Genomic DNA, 13754 nt, shown 5'->3' with positions numbered 1-13754 from the left:
TTTCATTTTCATATCGATACTATCGAAACTTGGGTGCATTTTGTTTGATATCGAATAAGCCGAAGTTAATTAGAAAGTTGCTTCTATTACTTAATGCAATCTGGAAATGCAAATATATTTATTTAGAATTAAAAAAAAACTTGAAAATAAATTACACACCATAAGTTCCTTGAATTTACTATTTGTGCAATACCGTGTGTTAAAATTAAAATATTCGATAATGTGCACACTCTTTTAGTGATTTTAGTATAAAAAATATACTTCTTCTAACATAATGTTTTTCAAAGTTTGTGCTATTGGTCACACCTACACACAAACGCCGTTATTAAAATCTGCAGCTAGGTAGATATTCCTAAAAGAATTCAGGTTTTTTTTTAGCGCGTTTGTTAATATTAAAATGCGGTGTTGGCTCCTTTGGCTTTTTAGCTTGCATATTTTGTTTGTAAAATTTGAATATGCAGCTACCGTTACATTGCGACAGAATGATTTAAAGCAAGAGCACTCACATTCAGAGCCCGATGGTAAGTTACAGATTTTTGTCACAGATATTAAGTTGGAAGTAAGGTCAACAAACTTTTAAGATGAGTTTGGACACATACATATATGCAAATTTTCTATGTACAAACACGCATTTATACATAGTATATTGGACAATGGAACTGTTATTTCATAATGGCGAACTCGGCAACGGTTCTTACGCGACTTATAGCGGTCTCGCTCTACAACACTGCTTTCGCCAATAAACAATTTATGTATATCACTTCATTACAGTGACCTCTAAAAGTGGATTGCTCAAAAAGTGCAAACCTTGCATCGATGTGAAATGTGTGCCCCAAATTCAATGCCCTGCTCACGTGCGCATGAAGGGTCACGAGAAGCCTCCAATATGCGATTTGCCTGCTGGCAAATTTGGCTACTGTTGCCGATCTGGCCAAAATCATACTGCAGGCGATCAGAGCAAGGAGCGCAGAGTATTCCGACCGTTGCCATCGATCTTGCCAGCAGCAGTGCTTGAGGATGCACGCATTAGCTTCAAAAATCTGATGCACGACGTTGCTGAGATGAAAGTGCATCGGGGTCTGCCAGATTTCACACATGGCCTTGTCTTTCACTCAACGCCCAAGGAGGATTCTCAGAACTTTGCACTGTCCAACAATGCACTGGAGCAGGTGATCACAACTCAGATGTTTGGCAAGCAGGAGCAGGTGCCGCTCGATGATTTTATCACCAACAAGGTGCATGTTACCTTCTCCAAGACGCCGTTGGCTCACAATTGCCAACCACCGCCAATCTGCCTGCATCGGCATAATTATCGCAGCATCGACGGAACTTGTAACAATCCGATGCCACAACGTTCACACTGGGGCGCTGCTGGTCAGCCCATGGAACGTTTGTTGCCGCCAGCCTATGAAGATGGTATTTGGACACCTCGTATTCATGCCACAGATGGCAGCCCGTTATCCAGTGCTCGGGACATCTCGCGGGTGCTTTTTGACGATGTGCAGCGTCCACATGCCAAATGCAATCAGTTGACCATGCAATTTGGCCAGCTGTTGGCTCACGACATCTCCCAGTCGGCATCTGTGCGTCTGGATGAGAAGGGCGGTCTAGTGCAGTGTTGCACAGAGGGCGGCAAGAGCATGTTGCCTAAGGAGAAGACGCATTTTGCTTGTTTACCCATCTCTGTGGCTCCAGATGATGAGTTCTATGGTGCATTTGGTGTACGCTGTTTGAATCTGGTCAGATTATCGCTTGTGCCTAGTCCGGATTGTCAACTCAGTTATGGTAAACAACGCAGCAAAGTGACGCATTTTCTGGATGCCTCTCCTATCTATGGATCGCATGAACAGGCGGCGCTTGAGTTGCGTACTTTCCGTGGCGGACAGCTGACCATGCACCATGAACATGGTCGCGACTTGCTGCCTCTGACGGATGACAAGAGCGCCTGTGGTGGAGGCGAGTCAGGAAAAACCTGCTTCAAAGCGGGTGAGTAGATTGAAGCATCTTTAGTCAGATAAATCTTGTTTATCTTTTTGTATTTAATGCCAATGATTTTCTTCGTAAGATATTTCAATTAAAATAGTTTATTAGCACAAATTTATAATTATTATAATTTTATACTATAAATTTTTATTAATATAGCTAGGACGGTTAAAAAAACGATATATTTCCCACATTTAAATAAGGAATTTTGTGTCTGTAAAAGTTTTAGAATATATAAATTTTAATACCCGCAAAAGGTACAAGGTTGTTGTAGCTTATTGAAGGAAGGAATATATACTTCTCCATCCTTCTGTACGAAAACCTATGTAGATCTATGAGATAGAGATCTCATTTTTTATATATACTAAAGCCTAAAGCCTTTGACATACATTAATTTTGCAGTATATTAATTAGGTATATTTTGAATATTACCGCACAGCTTTCTAACTTGTTTCAAATTAGTGCAGGTATCATCACCATTGCTGTTGTCTACTGAAACTGTTCGGTTAAGTTGCTCAATTTAGTATATTTTGCTTTCACAATACTAAATTGTATCTGCAATTTTCTCCAAGTTTACTATACGAGCGTAACCAATCAGAATTCATTTATCACATGTTTATTAATATGAATATCAAAATTTAAAACTCTAGTATCATGCACAGTTCATAGCATAGCATTATTACTTAAGTGCTTTATTAAATTGAAAAGTATATAAATGTTTGACAACAAACCAAGTTAAAATAATAATTAATAGACATCCAATGCAATACCAATCTATTTCAGGCGATGGACGCACCAATCAAATTATCTCTCTCGTCACGTTGCACATAGTTTTTGGACGCGAGCATAATCGTGTGGCAAAAATACTGTCGGAACTGAATCCAACGGCAACCGATGAATGGCTCTATCAAGAGGCACGACGCATTGTTATTGCCGAGCTGCAGCACATCACCTACAATGAGTATCTGCCGGCAGTGATTGGACCACAGCAAATGAAACGCTTCCGTTTGGTGCCGCGCAACCAAGGCTACTCGACAGATTACAACGTTGATGTTAATCCGGCCATCACAAATGAGTTTTCTGGCGCTGCTTTTCGCATGGGTCACTCGAGGTAAGTACAACAGTCTTTATCAATTGAAAATTCAAATATAAGTGTAATTTTCCAATGTAGTGTTGATGGTAAATATCATTTGCGCGATGGAGGTAGCATTGAAATTCCGGATGTTATGTTTAATCCTTCGCGTTTGCGTCAACCCGCCTTCTATGATGATATGCTTCAAACTCTTTTCACTCAGCCCATGCAGGAGGTCGACAGCTCTATTACACATGGTGTAAGTAATTGATGTAAAATAGGCAAGTTATTGACTTTAAATATATCTTTAATTAAACAGCTCAGTAGGTATCTGTTCCGCGGTGACAATCCCTTTGGTTTGGATTTAGCAGCATTAAATATTCAACGTGGACGTGATCAAGGACTGCGCAGCTACAATGATTATCTGGAGTTGATGGGTGCTCCAAAGTTACGACATTTTGGTATATTCCCCAAAGAAGTAAGTGCTCATTGAGATAACTAAAAGTTCGAATTATATATTTGACTTATTTTCAGGTTGCTGATCGTTTGTCATCGGTGTATCGCTCACCAGATGACATTGAATTGTGGGTTGGCGGTCTGCTGGAAAAGGCTGTTCAGGATGGCTTTGTGGGAATAACATTTGCTGAAATTATTGCCGATCAATTTGCTCGCTTTAAGCAAGGAGATCGTTACTTTTACGAGTACGATGAGAAAGTTAATCCGACTGCATTTAAACCGGAGCAACTTCAGGAAATTCGTAAGGCAACAATGGCTCGTTTGATCTGCGATAACGCTGATCATTCAACACTGCATGAAGTGCCTGTAGCTGCATTCGTACAAGCTCAGTTTCCGGGGTAAGTTGTCATTTCACATTGCTTGTTAAGATCGCTTTCCTAAATTCTATTATTTAACAGTAACAAAATGGTGTCGTGCAATGATCCAAAGCTACCGAAAGTAAATCTGAAAGCATGGGCAAATCATTAATTATGAATTATATTCGCATTGATATTATTTTTGTGAAACCAATGTGATAAAATACTAAAATAAAAGCGCATTCAGTTGCAGACAAAACACGCTTAGCATTGACAAGTCTCGTATTATAACAATGTTGTCAAATTCAAGCAAATCTCTCGATAGATAGATTTGCGATTCACGTGAAATCGTTAATTGAATTCACAAATTATTTGTCACTTTTTTGTTGTTGTATTCATTATAAATATAGTTATACCATTCAATCATTTAGCATTTGCCCGCTTGATTAGCATTCTATCGTATTTATAAACAACACGATGTGCGGAAGGTTCATCTGGAAATGTGTAGCAGCATTTTTGTGTAATACTCGTAGTCAAACATCGTAATACTTCATTTGCGATTTACATATGTATGCATTTTTAATACTCTGTAACTGTCGCGATTAATCAGAGAAAGTAACAAATTACAGCATTTTGGAGAACTACATTGCCGGCGGTTCTTGGCCATAAATATTTTCATCGGAATAGGCCAAATAGAGGAAATAATCCTTGTCATGATGCTCCTGATAGAGCAGCCCCATAGTAGCCGATGTCGGTGGAATAACGCTGTTCACAAAGAAGAACAGCGCATCATCCGGTCGCAGATTGATGCTTTTGCGGATGAGAAAATAGAATTGTCCCACTGTCAGATCGTTCGGCACCAGATATTTCTTCTTCTCTAGCGAATTATAGCGTGTCTTGGGTGCCTGCTCCACAATCACAGGCACACGGTCCGGATACTTGCGGCGTATCTTATCGCCCTCGGCACGACGCTTTTCGAATGCGTGATCCTTCTTGAACTGAAAATTCATATTCATCTTATGGCTGTTTTGAAGTTAAATAGAAAGTGATTTAAATTTGCGTTTTATTATCGGATATGGCTTCGAAATTTGTGATTGTTACTCGGAATGTTTTTGTTCGAAATTTGAACTTAAAAAGCTGACTACGTATGATGCAAAAACAATTACAATACGAAAATGTTCGAGTTATCCCTTGCTAGGTTGTCAACTTGGCCAATTCAAGTTAATAGTTTCGTAGGACGGAAAAGTCTCATGAAAAAGCTTTTGGCCAAAATAAAAATAACAAGAGCCATAAAAGCTTTAGTAGTTAACGAAAGGCTTTCGTTGAGATAACCCATTGTGCCCTCGTCTGTCCAGCTTTCGGAGCTTATTTTTGCTGCTGCGAATTGGAGGTGTGAAATTGGGGCTTTCGACAGCATTCGCACTCGGTTCGCAGCATTCGTGTTTTGCTGCCATTAAGACGATGTGGTGTATCGCTCCACTGCGTATCGTATATATCTGATTTCCGGTTTCGTCTGGATTGCCTTTAGGCTAACAGATTTTTTAGTTGTCTTCATTCAACAGGTGTAAAAAGACGCGCTCGCGGTATCGCAACACGGTTCGGCATCGGCTATTTTAAAAAAGTTTTGTTGTAAGTTGCAACAAGATGTAATTTTCTGTACCTCAGTTTATTAGATGAATATATAATATATATATAAATTTATATAATAATGTAATAATCGGTATAATATAAATCTGTACATAAAGTGGTGTGTAAAATATAAAAACTCAAAATATTAATTTTGATAACAATCGAATTGCAGTAAAGTTAAAGTGAACATTTCCCACATTTCTTCGCAGTGCAAAGGTCAGCGATATTCTACTGTAATTATGTGATAACTCAGCTAAGTCGGTCTTAATTAACTCTACAGCGAGCACCAAATTTGCAGCTATCTCCGATATTTCGATAGAGATAACTACTGTGCAGACCGTTAATCACCAGTCAAATCATTCCTATTAATGAACATTTTACGACACGAGTCAATTGGCTATTTATTTATATAGTTCAAAGAGTGTGTTTAATGTTGTATAGTACATAATCATAAAACAGAAAGTGCTACTCCAAGTGCTACTCCATACACTGAGTTGTAGAATTAAAATTACATGACAGCAATTATAAATTCGAAACATGTATTCATTATTTGTAGCAATTTTTAAATTAATTAGTTGCATTTTACAATGCCGAATAAGCCTTTCAATCACCAACTATTTCTCAGAATGTGTGAGAGCTATTTGCACAATGGAAAATGTATACGCAGTACAGAACGAAGGTGGGCAAAGATATAATCCGGATAACTGACCACAAATTCTTGTGTTCAGTTGCATACTGAGCTGTGACCTTTGGAGTTGCTGTAGTTGCGAATCATGCGCAAGGTTCAGTCACGTATGGAAAAGTAGTGCTAAAAATACAATTTACCATAGCTGAGATTTATGCGTGGATGGATTGGCAAATAAACGAACAATCCTCAAATCGTCATATAGTATTTGATAACGTTTTCACGTTGGATTTTATTCGACTTAGGATTATGTTAATGAATCAATTAAATCAATTAAAATCTTAAAAATAGATAAAAGTGGTTTGCAGCTAAATTCAAAGTCATTGTTTATATCACATGGGGTTTATAATTAAATTTAGACATTCATACGGAGGTATGCATAATGGTAAACAAACTAGAGTATGAAGAACAAAGCTATAAGCCATTTTTATATGACACCTTATAAAAGTGTTCTCGGCAATATGTTTCCATTTTCTTTTGTGAACGCATGTTAGATCATATTATAATTGTAATCAGTAGATAGACAAAAGTAAACACTCAATATTTAACGTACAAATATTGGATAATTAAGAACGTGGAAATTGGCCCGCATTTGTCGGTGCCGCTTTCATTTATCTACTTCATTTTTGACTTGTAGCTACTACGAGTTTGTTAGCTTAAACGCACTAAACTCATAGAAGGGTAAGGCGAGGAATCAGTTTGGGGAAAACCAGCTAAGACTAGCGAATGACAACTTTATTTAATTTGTATATATTATAGCTAGATTACAAAACAAACATTCAACAATTTGGCAAAAACAAAAATGTATTGAATCATATGGCGATCTTTCTTTGGAAAATTCGTTGTATCTTTGAGCAGAAGTTTTTTTTTCTATCATCCTCTACGATTTATTTAATGACTGCTTACCTATGTTAATTATTTTCGTTGTAAACAAATTCATAGCTTAGACTTAATTTGTAAAAATCTAAAAATTTGTGAAAACTGGTTTCTTCAGGTTTTGCGACTCAAAAAAGTGTGCTCCTAATTCATCTTCTAAATAATTTATTATTGCACTAATTTAGATATTATTCTAATTAGTTTACTAATTCGTAGAATTTACGATATAAAAAACATATTGAACAATGCTTTAACATTCAATCAGACAACAGCTGTATCTAAAAATACAACTGATAAGCTGACTGCGATTTGTTTGCTCACAATTGTATAAGTATGTTAATTAAAAAAGTAGCTTGGCATCGCACATGTAAAAAATTAAAATAAACAAAAGAATTGAGTTCAGTGTGCAGCCCTGGGAAATGTCATAAAATTCGCAATGCTATAAAAAACAATCCGAAATTATATTTAACATTTTATGGATGTGCTATTAATATAAATTTTAATTGCACTTGAACATGATACGGTCAAGAGCAGTAGAAGAAAGCTGAAGCGTACAGGATCTGAAAGTTAATGAAGCTTGAAATTTTGTGAGGCCCATTAAATTTGTAATCTCAGAGATTAAAAGATTGATAGGTCTCTTTGAGAGTTTCAGTGCTATTCAATAGTTCATTGAATGCACTACAAAATTGAGTGCGAGGTGAGTGCTAGTCGATCAAAGAACAGTGTTGAATTTCGCAATATTCTTATGATTCGAATTGACAACTTTAGTAAATTTCTTCATTTTTGTGATGGCAATTTGCATGTTAAACAATATTTAGGTAATCGAATCATAACTTTGTATGAATTGAAAAGTCAATCAAGCATGCGATCGTCGCGGAACGTGAAATCTCAATTCACAGCTTTATCAATAGGTGCAAAATATTTGAGGCTGTGTGTTTCTGAACTCGCTTGTGTCGAATGTAAATAGATCAATCCATACATACATATTGCAAAACACATGCGCGGCTTATCATTTATACCCTGTATAAGTAAGGTTTTTCCAATTGGCAGCTGCGTTAATCTAGAAACTTGAAGTTTTCAAATCTACGATGATATTTCATTAATCGTGAAAGTTTCCTAAGCATTCGTTCCAAGATTTATCTTTCGTTTCACATTGCAGCACTCTAATTAACTAATTTAGCAGACGAAGGATTTTCAAGGAAAGCTATCAGAATGCAGCATCAGATTGAAACTCACACAAATCTATTTTGCATACTTGTAAATGTGTCGTCTGTATCTATTGAAATGGGCAACAAGTGAAGGTGTTTGCAAAGGATTGAAAAGCAAACGTCACTTCAACAAACATGAAGTGCATGTCAATCAGTTTTGAAATTGATTTTATTTTACTGCTGCTGCTGCTTTCGTTAAACAACTGCTGTGCCACTCAAGGCGGCACCAATTGTTATGAGAGTCACCAGAATGGCTTTAATACCTATCCGAATAATTTGCCCGGCGATAAAGGGAGTGGAAATAGTACTAATAATAATAATGATACCACCATGATGATGACACAGGCGCCAGGCACGACAACGACACCGTCGTCCAACGATGTCGCCACTTGGACTTGTTGCTGCTGGGAAGTCAGCAATCAGGTAAGTGACCAACCCATTAAGTTAATAAAAGAAATAAATGACTCTAGTAAGAAATTAGCAAGTAGTCTAGTTTAAAAGTACTGAGTCACACAAACTATGCTAGTGAAATATTCAAACTTATTTTCATGTCTCTTGGCTAATGTTATTTTGCCAGCAACCCTTTGATCTTACCCCCCACACACAAATATTGTCTATCTATCTATGCACGTAGTAAACGCTATGGTATATGCTTCTATATGTCAACAGAATGAGCTCGAATGTCGCTGCGAGGGCGATGCGTTGACACGTGTGCCACAGACTTTGCAACAACCACTACAAAGGCTAACAATTGCATCAGCGGGCATGCCTCGTTTACGCTCGGTTGGATTGAAGATTTACGGAGCCACATTATTAGATGTGTGAGTACGCCCCTAAAAACAATATGTATTGATGAATAAAGCCATTAATTTCGGAGTATTGTTACAGTGCGTTCATTAACTGTCACAAATTGGAAGAAATACAGGACAGCGCCTTCTCTAACTTGACGGTTCTGCGCACCATGTAAGTACAATTTTTCGATGTTTAAGAATTCATAGTAATGAGTTTTTCCTATCAGTTATATTTCGCAAGCGCCAAAATTGACATATCTATCGAAGAATGTGTTTGAGGGAATTTCTGACACCATTGAAATCATGTAAGTAGAAGTTGAATATTTAATTAATAAATGTTAATTATTCAATTACAATTTAACATTTCTAATTTAAACTGCACCATTAATTCTTTAATTTTAAATTAAGAAATGGAAATTAAAAATAATAAAACCTTTACCTTTGCCCTTTCAGACGCATATTAATAGTGGTTTGACAAGTGTTCCGGATCTTGGATTTTTACCACCTCACAACATTCTACAGATGATGTAAGTCGTTAGAATTTCATTACTTTTTTGATGCGATGTTTAATATCCAACTCTTTTCTTCCAGTGATCTCGACAATAATCAAATTTCTCGAATTGATTCCAAATCTATTAAAGTTAAGACTGCACAATTGTAAGTTATCATTTTATTTAATGAAGATATATTTTATTTATTTATTTACTTTCTATATTATTAGAGTTTTAGCAAATAATGACATAACATTTATTGACGATTCCGCTTTCTCTGGTTCTAAAATTGCCAAGCTGTAAGTGCATTATAATTAAATGCAAATAATGTATTTTATTAAAATATTATATTTAATTTCCAGCACTTTGCGGGACAATCGCAAGTTAAGCGATCTTCATCCAAATGCTTTCTACGGCATAATAGATATAACCGAACTGTAAGTAAACCTATCAGATTTCTAGCCAAAACTAACATTACTTTGATCTATTTAGTGATCTCTCTAGCACTTCGCTAGTCAGTTTGCCATCAGCTGGACTGCAGACCGTCGAAGTTTTGTACATTACTAACACGCATACGTTGAAGACAATACCCTCCATATATAATTTTCAGGTATATCGAAAATGTAATATTCAGTTTTAAATTATTAATAATAATAATTGTATCTTTGCAGAACTTACAGAAAGCTCATCTAACGCATTCATTCCACTGCTGTGCATTCCAATTTCCTTCAAGACACGATCCTCTGAGGCATGCTCAACGTATGCAGGAATTGGAGAAGTTGAGAGAACAGTGCTACAGCAATCGTGATCTTGTAATGCAATTAAATAAACCAAGTCTCGCCACATCTCAAACTGACGAAGTTATTGATCAATTTGGGTAAGTTAAATATATATACACATAAACATCTATAACGATATTATACTTCTTATTCACAGTCGTTGGGAACGAAGCATACCAAATGGTTTTAATGATTTTGTAAGCTATCAGAATACTGAAATGCCATTGAACGATGGCACGCCTAATTCGTACAATTACTTGACGGATTCGACAATGATCAATATCGGAGTATTTCACGAACAAATTACACTAAATCCAGAAGATGATCAACTTGCTGAGTATTGTGGAAACTTTACCTTCAGGTGAGTTTGAGAGTATTTTTATTCCATTCATCTTAATGTTTAATTGCAAAAGAGTTTCACAGAACACGATCGAATGACTATGGTAAGGGGCTGTAGTAAAAGTATTTAGTTTATTACCTTTTAAATAATTCTACATATTTATTTTAGTTACATATTTTAATTCAGTTTGAAAAATCACATATTTAATGATGTTTGCACAGATGAGTATTTTAGATACATTTTTTTAAAATTTAATTTCACATTATAGAAACAATTTTTGTTTTTTGAAAAATATCTTAAAAATGCATGCTACAACATACAACAAATTTCTATTTTTAAAGAAAACAATTATCTTTTCATTTCACTCAAACTTGTGATTTTTCTGTGTTTACTGCTTTAAAATACACAAAACTACTTTTAGGACACCTTGAAAATAGATATGAAAGCTAGCCACGGTTTCATTATCTTCGAATGTTGCATAATAGAACCATAAATTAAGCAATGTATATAGAGTGCAGTTCCATTTGATTTACTCACAGTTTCTGAGTTATCACAGCTAAGCAAAATAAAATAAAATTTTCTTCGATTTCGATTTTCAAAGACTAACTTGATATAGTTAACGTTAACGTTTTTGGTCGCATGTCCAACTTTTACTTAAGTAGTTCTAATTCATATACATATGTATATTTAGTAAATATATTTACATTATGATTTACACCTACTTAGCGAAACTCTTTATAATTCACACATTTATTTTTATATATTTTTCTATTGCAGAAAACCCAATGTTGAGTGCTATCCAATGCCGAATGCTCTGAATCCTTGCGAGGATGTAATGGGTTATCAGTGGCTGCGCATTGCTGTTTGGATCGTTGTTGCTCTGGCGGTTGTTGGCAACGTCGCTGTCCTCGCTGTCATACTCTCCATTAAGTAATCAGCTTAACGTACTATTATCCTTGCAGCACTTACTAATCAGCCAGCATCGCTTTTTACACTTTAGATCGGAGACAGCGTCGGTGCCGCGATTTTTAATGTGCCACTTGGCATTTGCTGACCTCTGTCTGGGGCTCTATTTGCTGCTGATTGCCTCAATCGATGCACATTCGATGGGCGAATACTTTAACTATGCATTTGATTGGCAATATGGTAAGGGTTAATTTACCTTCAACACACAGCAAGCAGCTTAAACTAAGAGGATTTTTCTTACTGTAATTGTACAGGATTGGGTTGCAAGGTAGCTGGATTTCTCACAGTATTCGCAAGTCATTTGTCGGTATTTACGTTGACTGTCATCACAATTGAACGATGGTTCACTATTACGCATGCCATGTATCTGAACAAGCGTTTGAAATTGTATCAGGCTGCTGTAATCATGCTGTCGGGTTGGATCTACTCAATTTTTATGTCCTCAATGCCTTTGTTTGGCATTAGCAATTACTCATCGACAAGGTAAGCGAACACATGCTGTAAACAAAGAGTCTAAACAGTAATTAAATTGAATTTTCCTTTAATCGCAGCATTTGCTTACCCATGGAGAAGCGTGATATATATGATTCGGTGTACTTGGTATTGATTTTGGGCTGCAATTTTATGGCTTTCACCATTATTGCCATATGCTATGCTCAAATATACATATCACTGGGTCATGAAACTCGTCATGCACGTGATAACATTCCTGGCGAGATAAGCATTGCCAAAAAGATGACACTTCTGGTGAGTTATAGTTGAACTAATTAACGACACATTATTATTAAATGGTTTTCCCTCAGGTTTTTACCAATTTCACTTGCTGGGCGCCCATTGCTTTCTTTGGACTTACTGCTTTGGCCGGATATCCGTTGATTAATGTTACCAAATCGAAGATATTATTAGTATTTTTCTATCCGTTGAACTCTTGTGCCGATCCGTATCTCTATGCTATTCTAACGTCTCAATATCGACAGGATTTAATCACTCTGTTGTCAAAGTAAGTACTTATTTTGAAAATCTTAAAAGGTCTTATTGAAATTGTATTTATTGTTTGACAGGTTGGGTATTTGCCAAAAGCGTTTAATGAAATATAAGCATAGCGATTCCATACCTGTCACCACCCATTACACCATACGCGGCTCCATTGATCGTCACCATTCTCTTAGTCAGAAAGGTCAATTGGATCTGACAGCGGAGACTCAGAAAATGATCAAGAATGATGAGGCTTACGTCTAAGAGTTTACGAAAGAAAACTAGCAAAAGAAATTAAATGGTTTTCAATGTGGAATTTAGTCATTCGCTAATGAAAGCAACACTTGCAACAGAAACTAGTTTCAATGCGATGTCAGCCAAAGGCAAATGCAGAAATGCTTATTAGTTATAAGTGAGCCATAGGCTCATAAAGAGTTTCTTATTAGTTGTGATAATATTTTCTTTAGTACTATTATTTATATTCTTGTTATAATTTTGATCCTTAAGCTCTCTAAAATCGTAACTTCCATTGAAATGCGTCACATTTGCAGTATTTCTGGCACACTTTAATTTTATAGTTATGAAATAACTAAAAATAATTTGATTAAAATAAATTAGCCAAGCTAAACAGATAAATAAATCCCAATTATTTCATCACTGTTCTAAATAAGTATTGTAGGTTAAGTATTGTAGGTTAATGAGACTCCCGAAATATCTACATTTATTATTATGCATTATAATAATCAAAATGTATTTACATAAAATATATTGAATTCAACAATTATTAATGTGAAAAGTTTGTTAAATGTATAGCTAAATATGTGTTAAATATATGGAAAACAATGTGTTGTTCTAAATTAAGTAGCATATTGCAAGTTAATTCGGACTCTCTAAAACAACTACATCTGACAAATAATATAGACCATATATATGTATTTACATACATAAAATATATATTAAAATAAATATACGTATACCAATAAAAATTTTAAATGGAATGGTTCTTCTTTGGTTCTTTACTTTACCTGGTACTAAATTTTAGCACTAATAATTTTTTTTTTTTAGCAAAGTCTGTTAACCTTTAGTACTTACCGGTTCACCGCTTTAGCAGCTACCGGTTTAGCGGTTGACAGCCTTGGCAGCTAAC

General features: G+C 35.8%; 3 protein-coding genes across 3 annotated transcripts; 2 read left to right on the top strand and 1 right to left on the bottom strand.

The window, feature by feature from the left end:
* The first annotated feature begins 314 nt into the window (after positions 1-314).
* LOC117575912 (chorion peroxidase) lies at positions 315-4141 on the top strand. Its single transcript, XM_034260365.2, has 7 exons — positions 315-521; positions 772-1986; positions 2767-3094; positions 3155-3314; positions 3375-3533; positions 3590-3909; positions 3970-4141. Exons 1-7 carry the CDS (start codon positions 398-400, stop codon positions 4037-4039), a joined length of 2376 nt encoding a protein of 791 aa, XP_034116256.1. The 5' UTR covers positions 315-397; the 3' UTR covers positions 4040-4141.
* A 275-nt stretch (positions 4142-4416) lies between these two features.
* On the bottom strand, positions 4417-5003 carry LOC117574662 (gamma-aminobutyric acid receptor-associated protein). Its single transcript, XM_034258567.2, has one exon. The coding sequence runs from the start codon at positions 4881-4883 to the stop codon at positions 4509-4511; it is 375 nt and encodes a 124-aa protein (XP_034114458.1). The 5' UTR covers positions 4884-5003; the 3' UTR covers positions 4417-4508.
* A 315-nt stretch (positions 5004-5318) lies between these two features.
* On the top strand, positions 5319-13275 carry LOC117575385 (lutropin-choriogonadotropic hormone receptor). The gene is given in 18 exon segments (XM_034259559.2): positions 5319-5496; positions 8217-8688; positions 8935-9086; positions 9154-9228; positions 9284-9371; positions 9510-9583; positions 9648-9713; positions 9778-9846; positions 9910-9984; positions 10040-10157; positions 10219-10424; positions 10484-10687; positions 11444-11596; positions 11667-11812; positions 11887-12115; positions 12184-12379; positions 12436-12632; positions 12694-13275. Coding segments are annotated over 17 exon segments (2514 nt in total). The 5' UTR covers positions 5319-5496; positions 8217-8400; the 3' UTR covers positions 12872-13275.
* Positions 13276-13754: the final 479 nt, after the last annotated feature.

This window comes from Drosophila albomicans, chromosome 2R, assembly GCF_009650485.2.
Source record: "Drosophila albomicans strain 15112-1751.03 chromosome 2R, ASM965048v2, whole genome shotgun sequence".
Classification (NCBI taxonomy): domain Eukaryota; kingdom Metazoa; phylum Arthropoda; class Insecta; order Diptera; family Drosophilidae; genus Drosophila; species Drosophila albomicans.
The sequence above is the reverse complement of the archived record's forward strand: the minus strand, read 5'-3'. Positions and strand labels throughout refer to the sequence as shown.

Coding starts and splice junctions, on each gene's coding strand:
- LOC117575912 (XM_034260365.2), top strand. CDS start 398: ATGCGGTGTTGGCTCCTTTGGCTTTTTAGCTTGCATATTTTGTTTGTA. Junction 1,987..2,766: donor AAAAACCTGCTTCAAAGCGG/GTGAGTAGATTG, acceptor AATCTATTTCAG/GCGATGGACGCACCAATCAA. Junction 3,315..3,374: donor ACAGCTCTATTACACATGGT/GTAAGTAATTGA, acceptor TTAATTAAACAG/CTCAGTAGGTATCTGTTCCG.
- LOC117574662 (XM_034258567.2), bottom strand. CDS start 4,883: ATGAATATGAATTTTCAGTTCAAGAAGGATCACGCATTCGAAAAGCGT.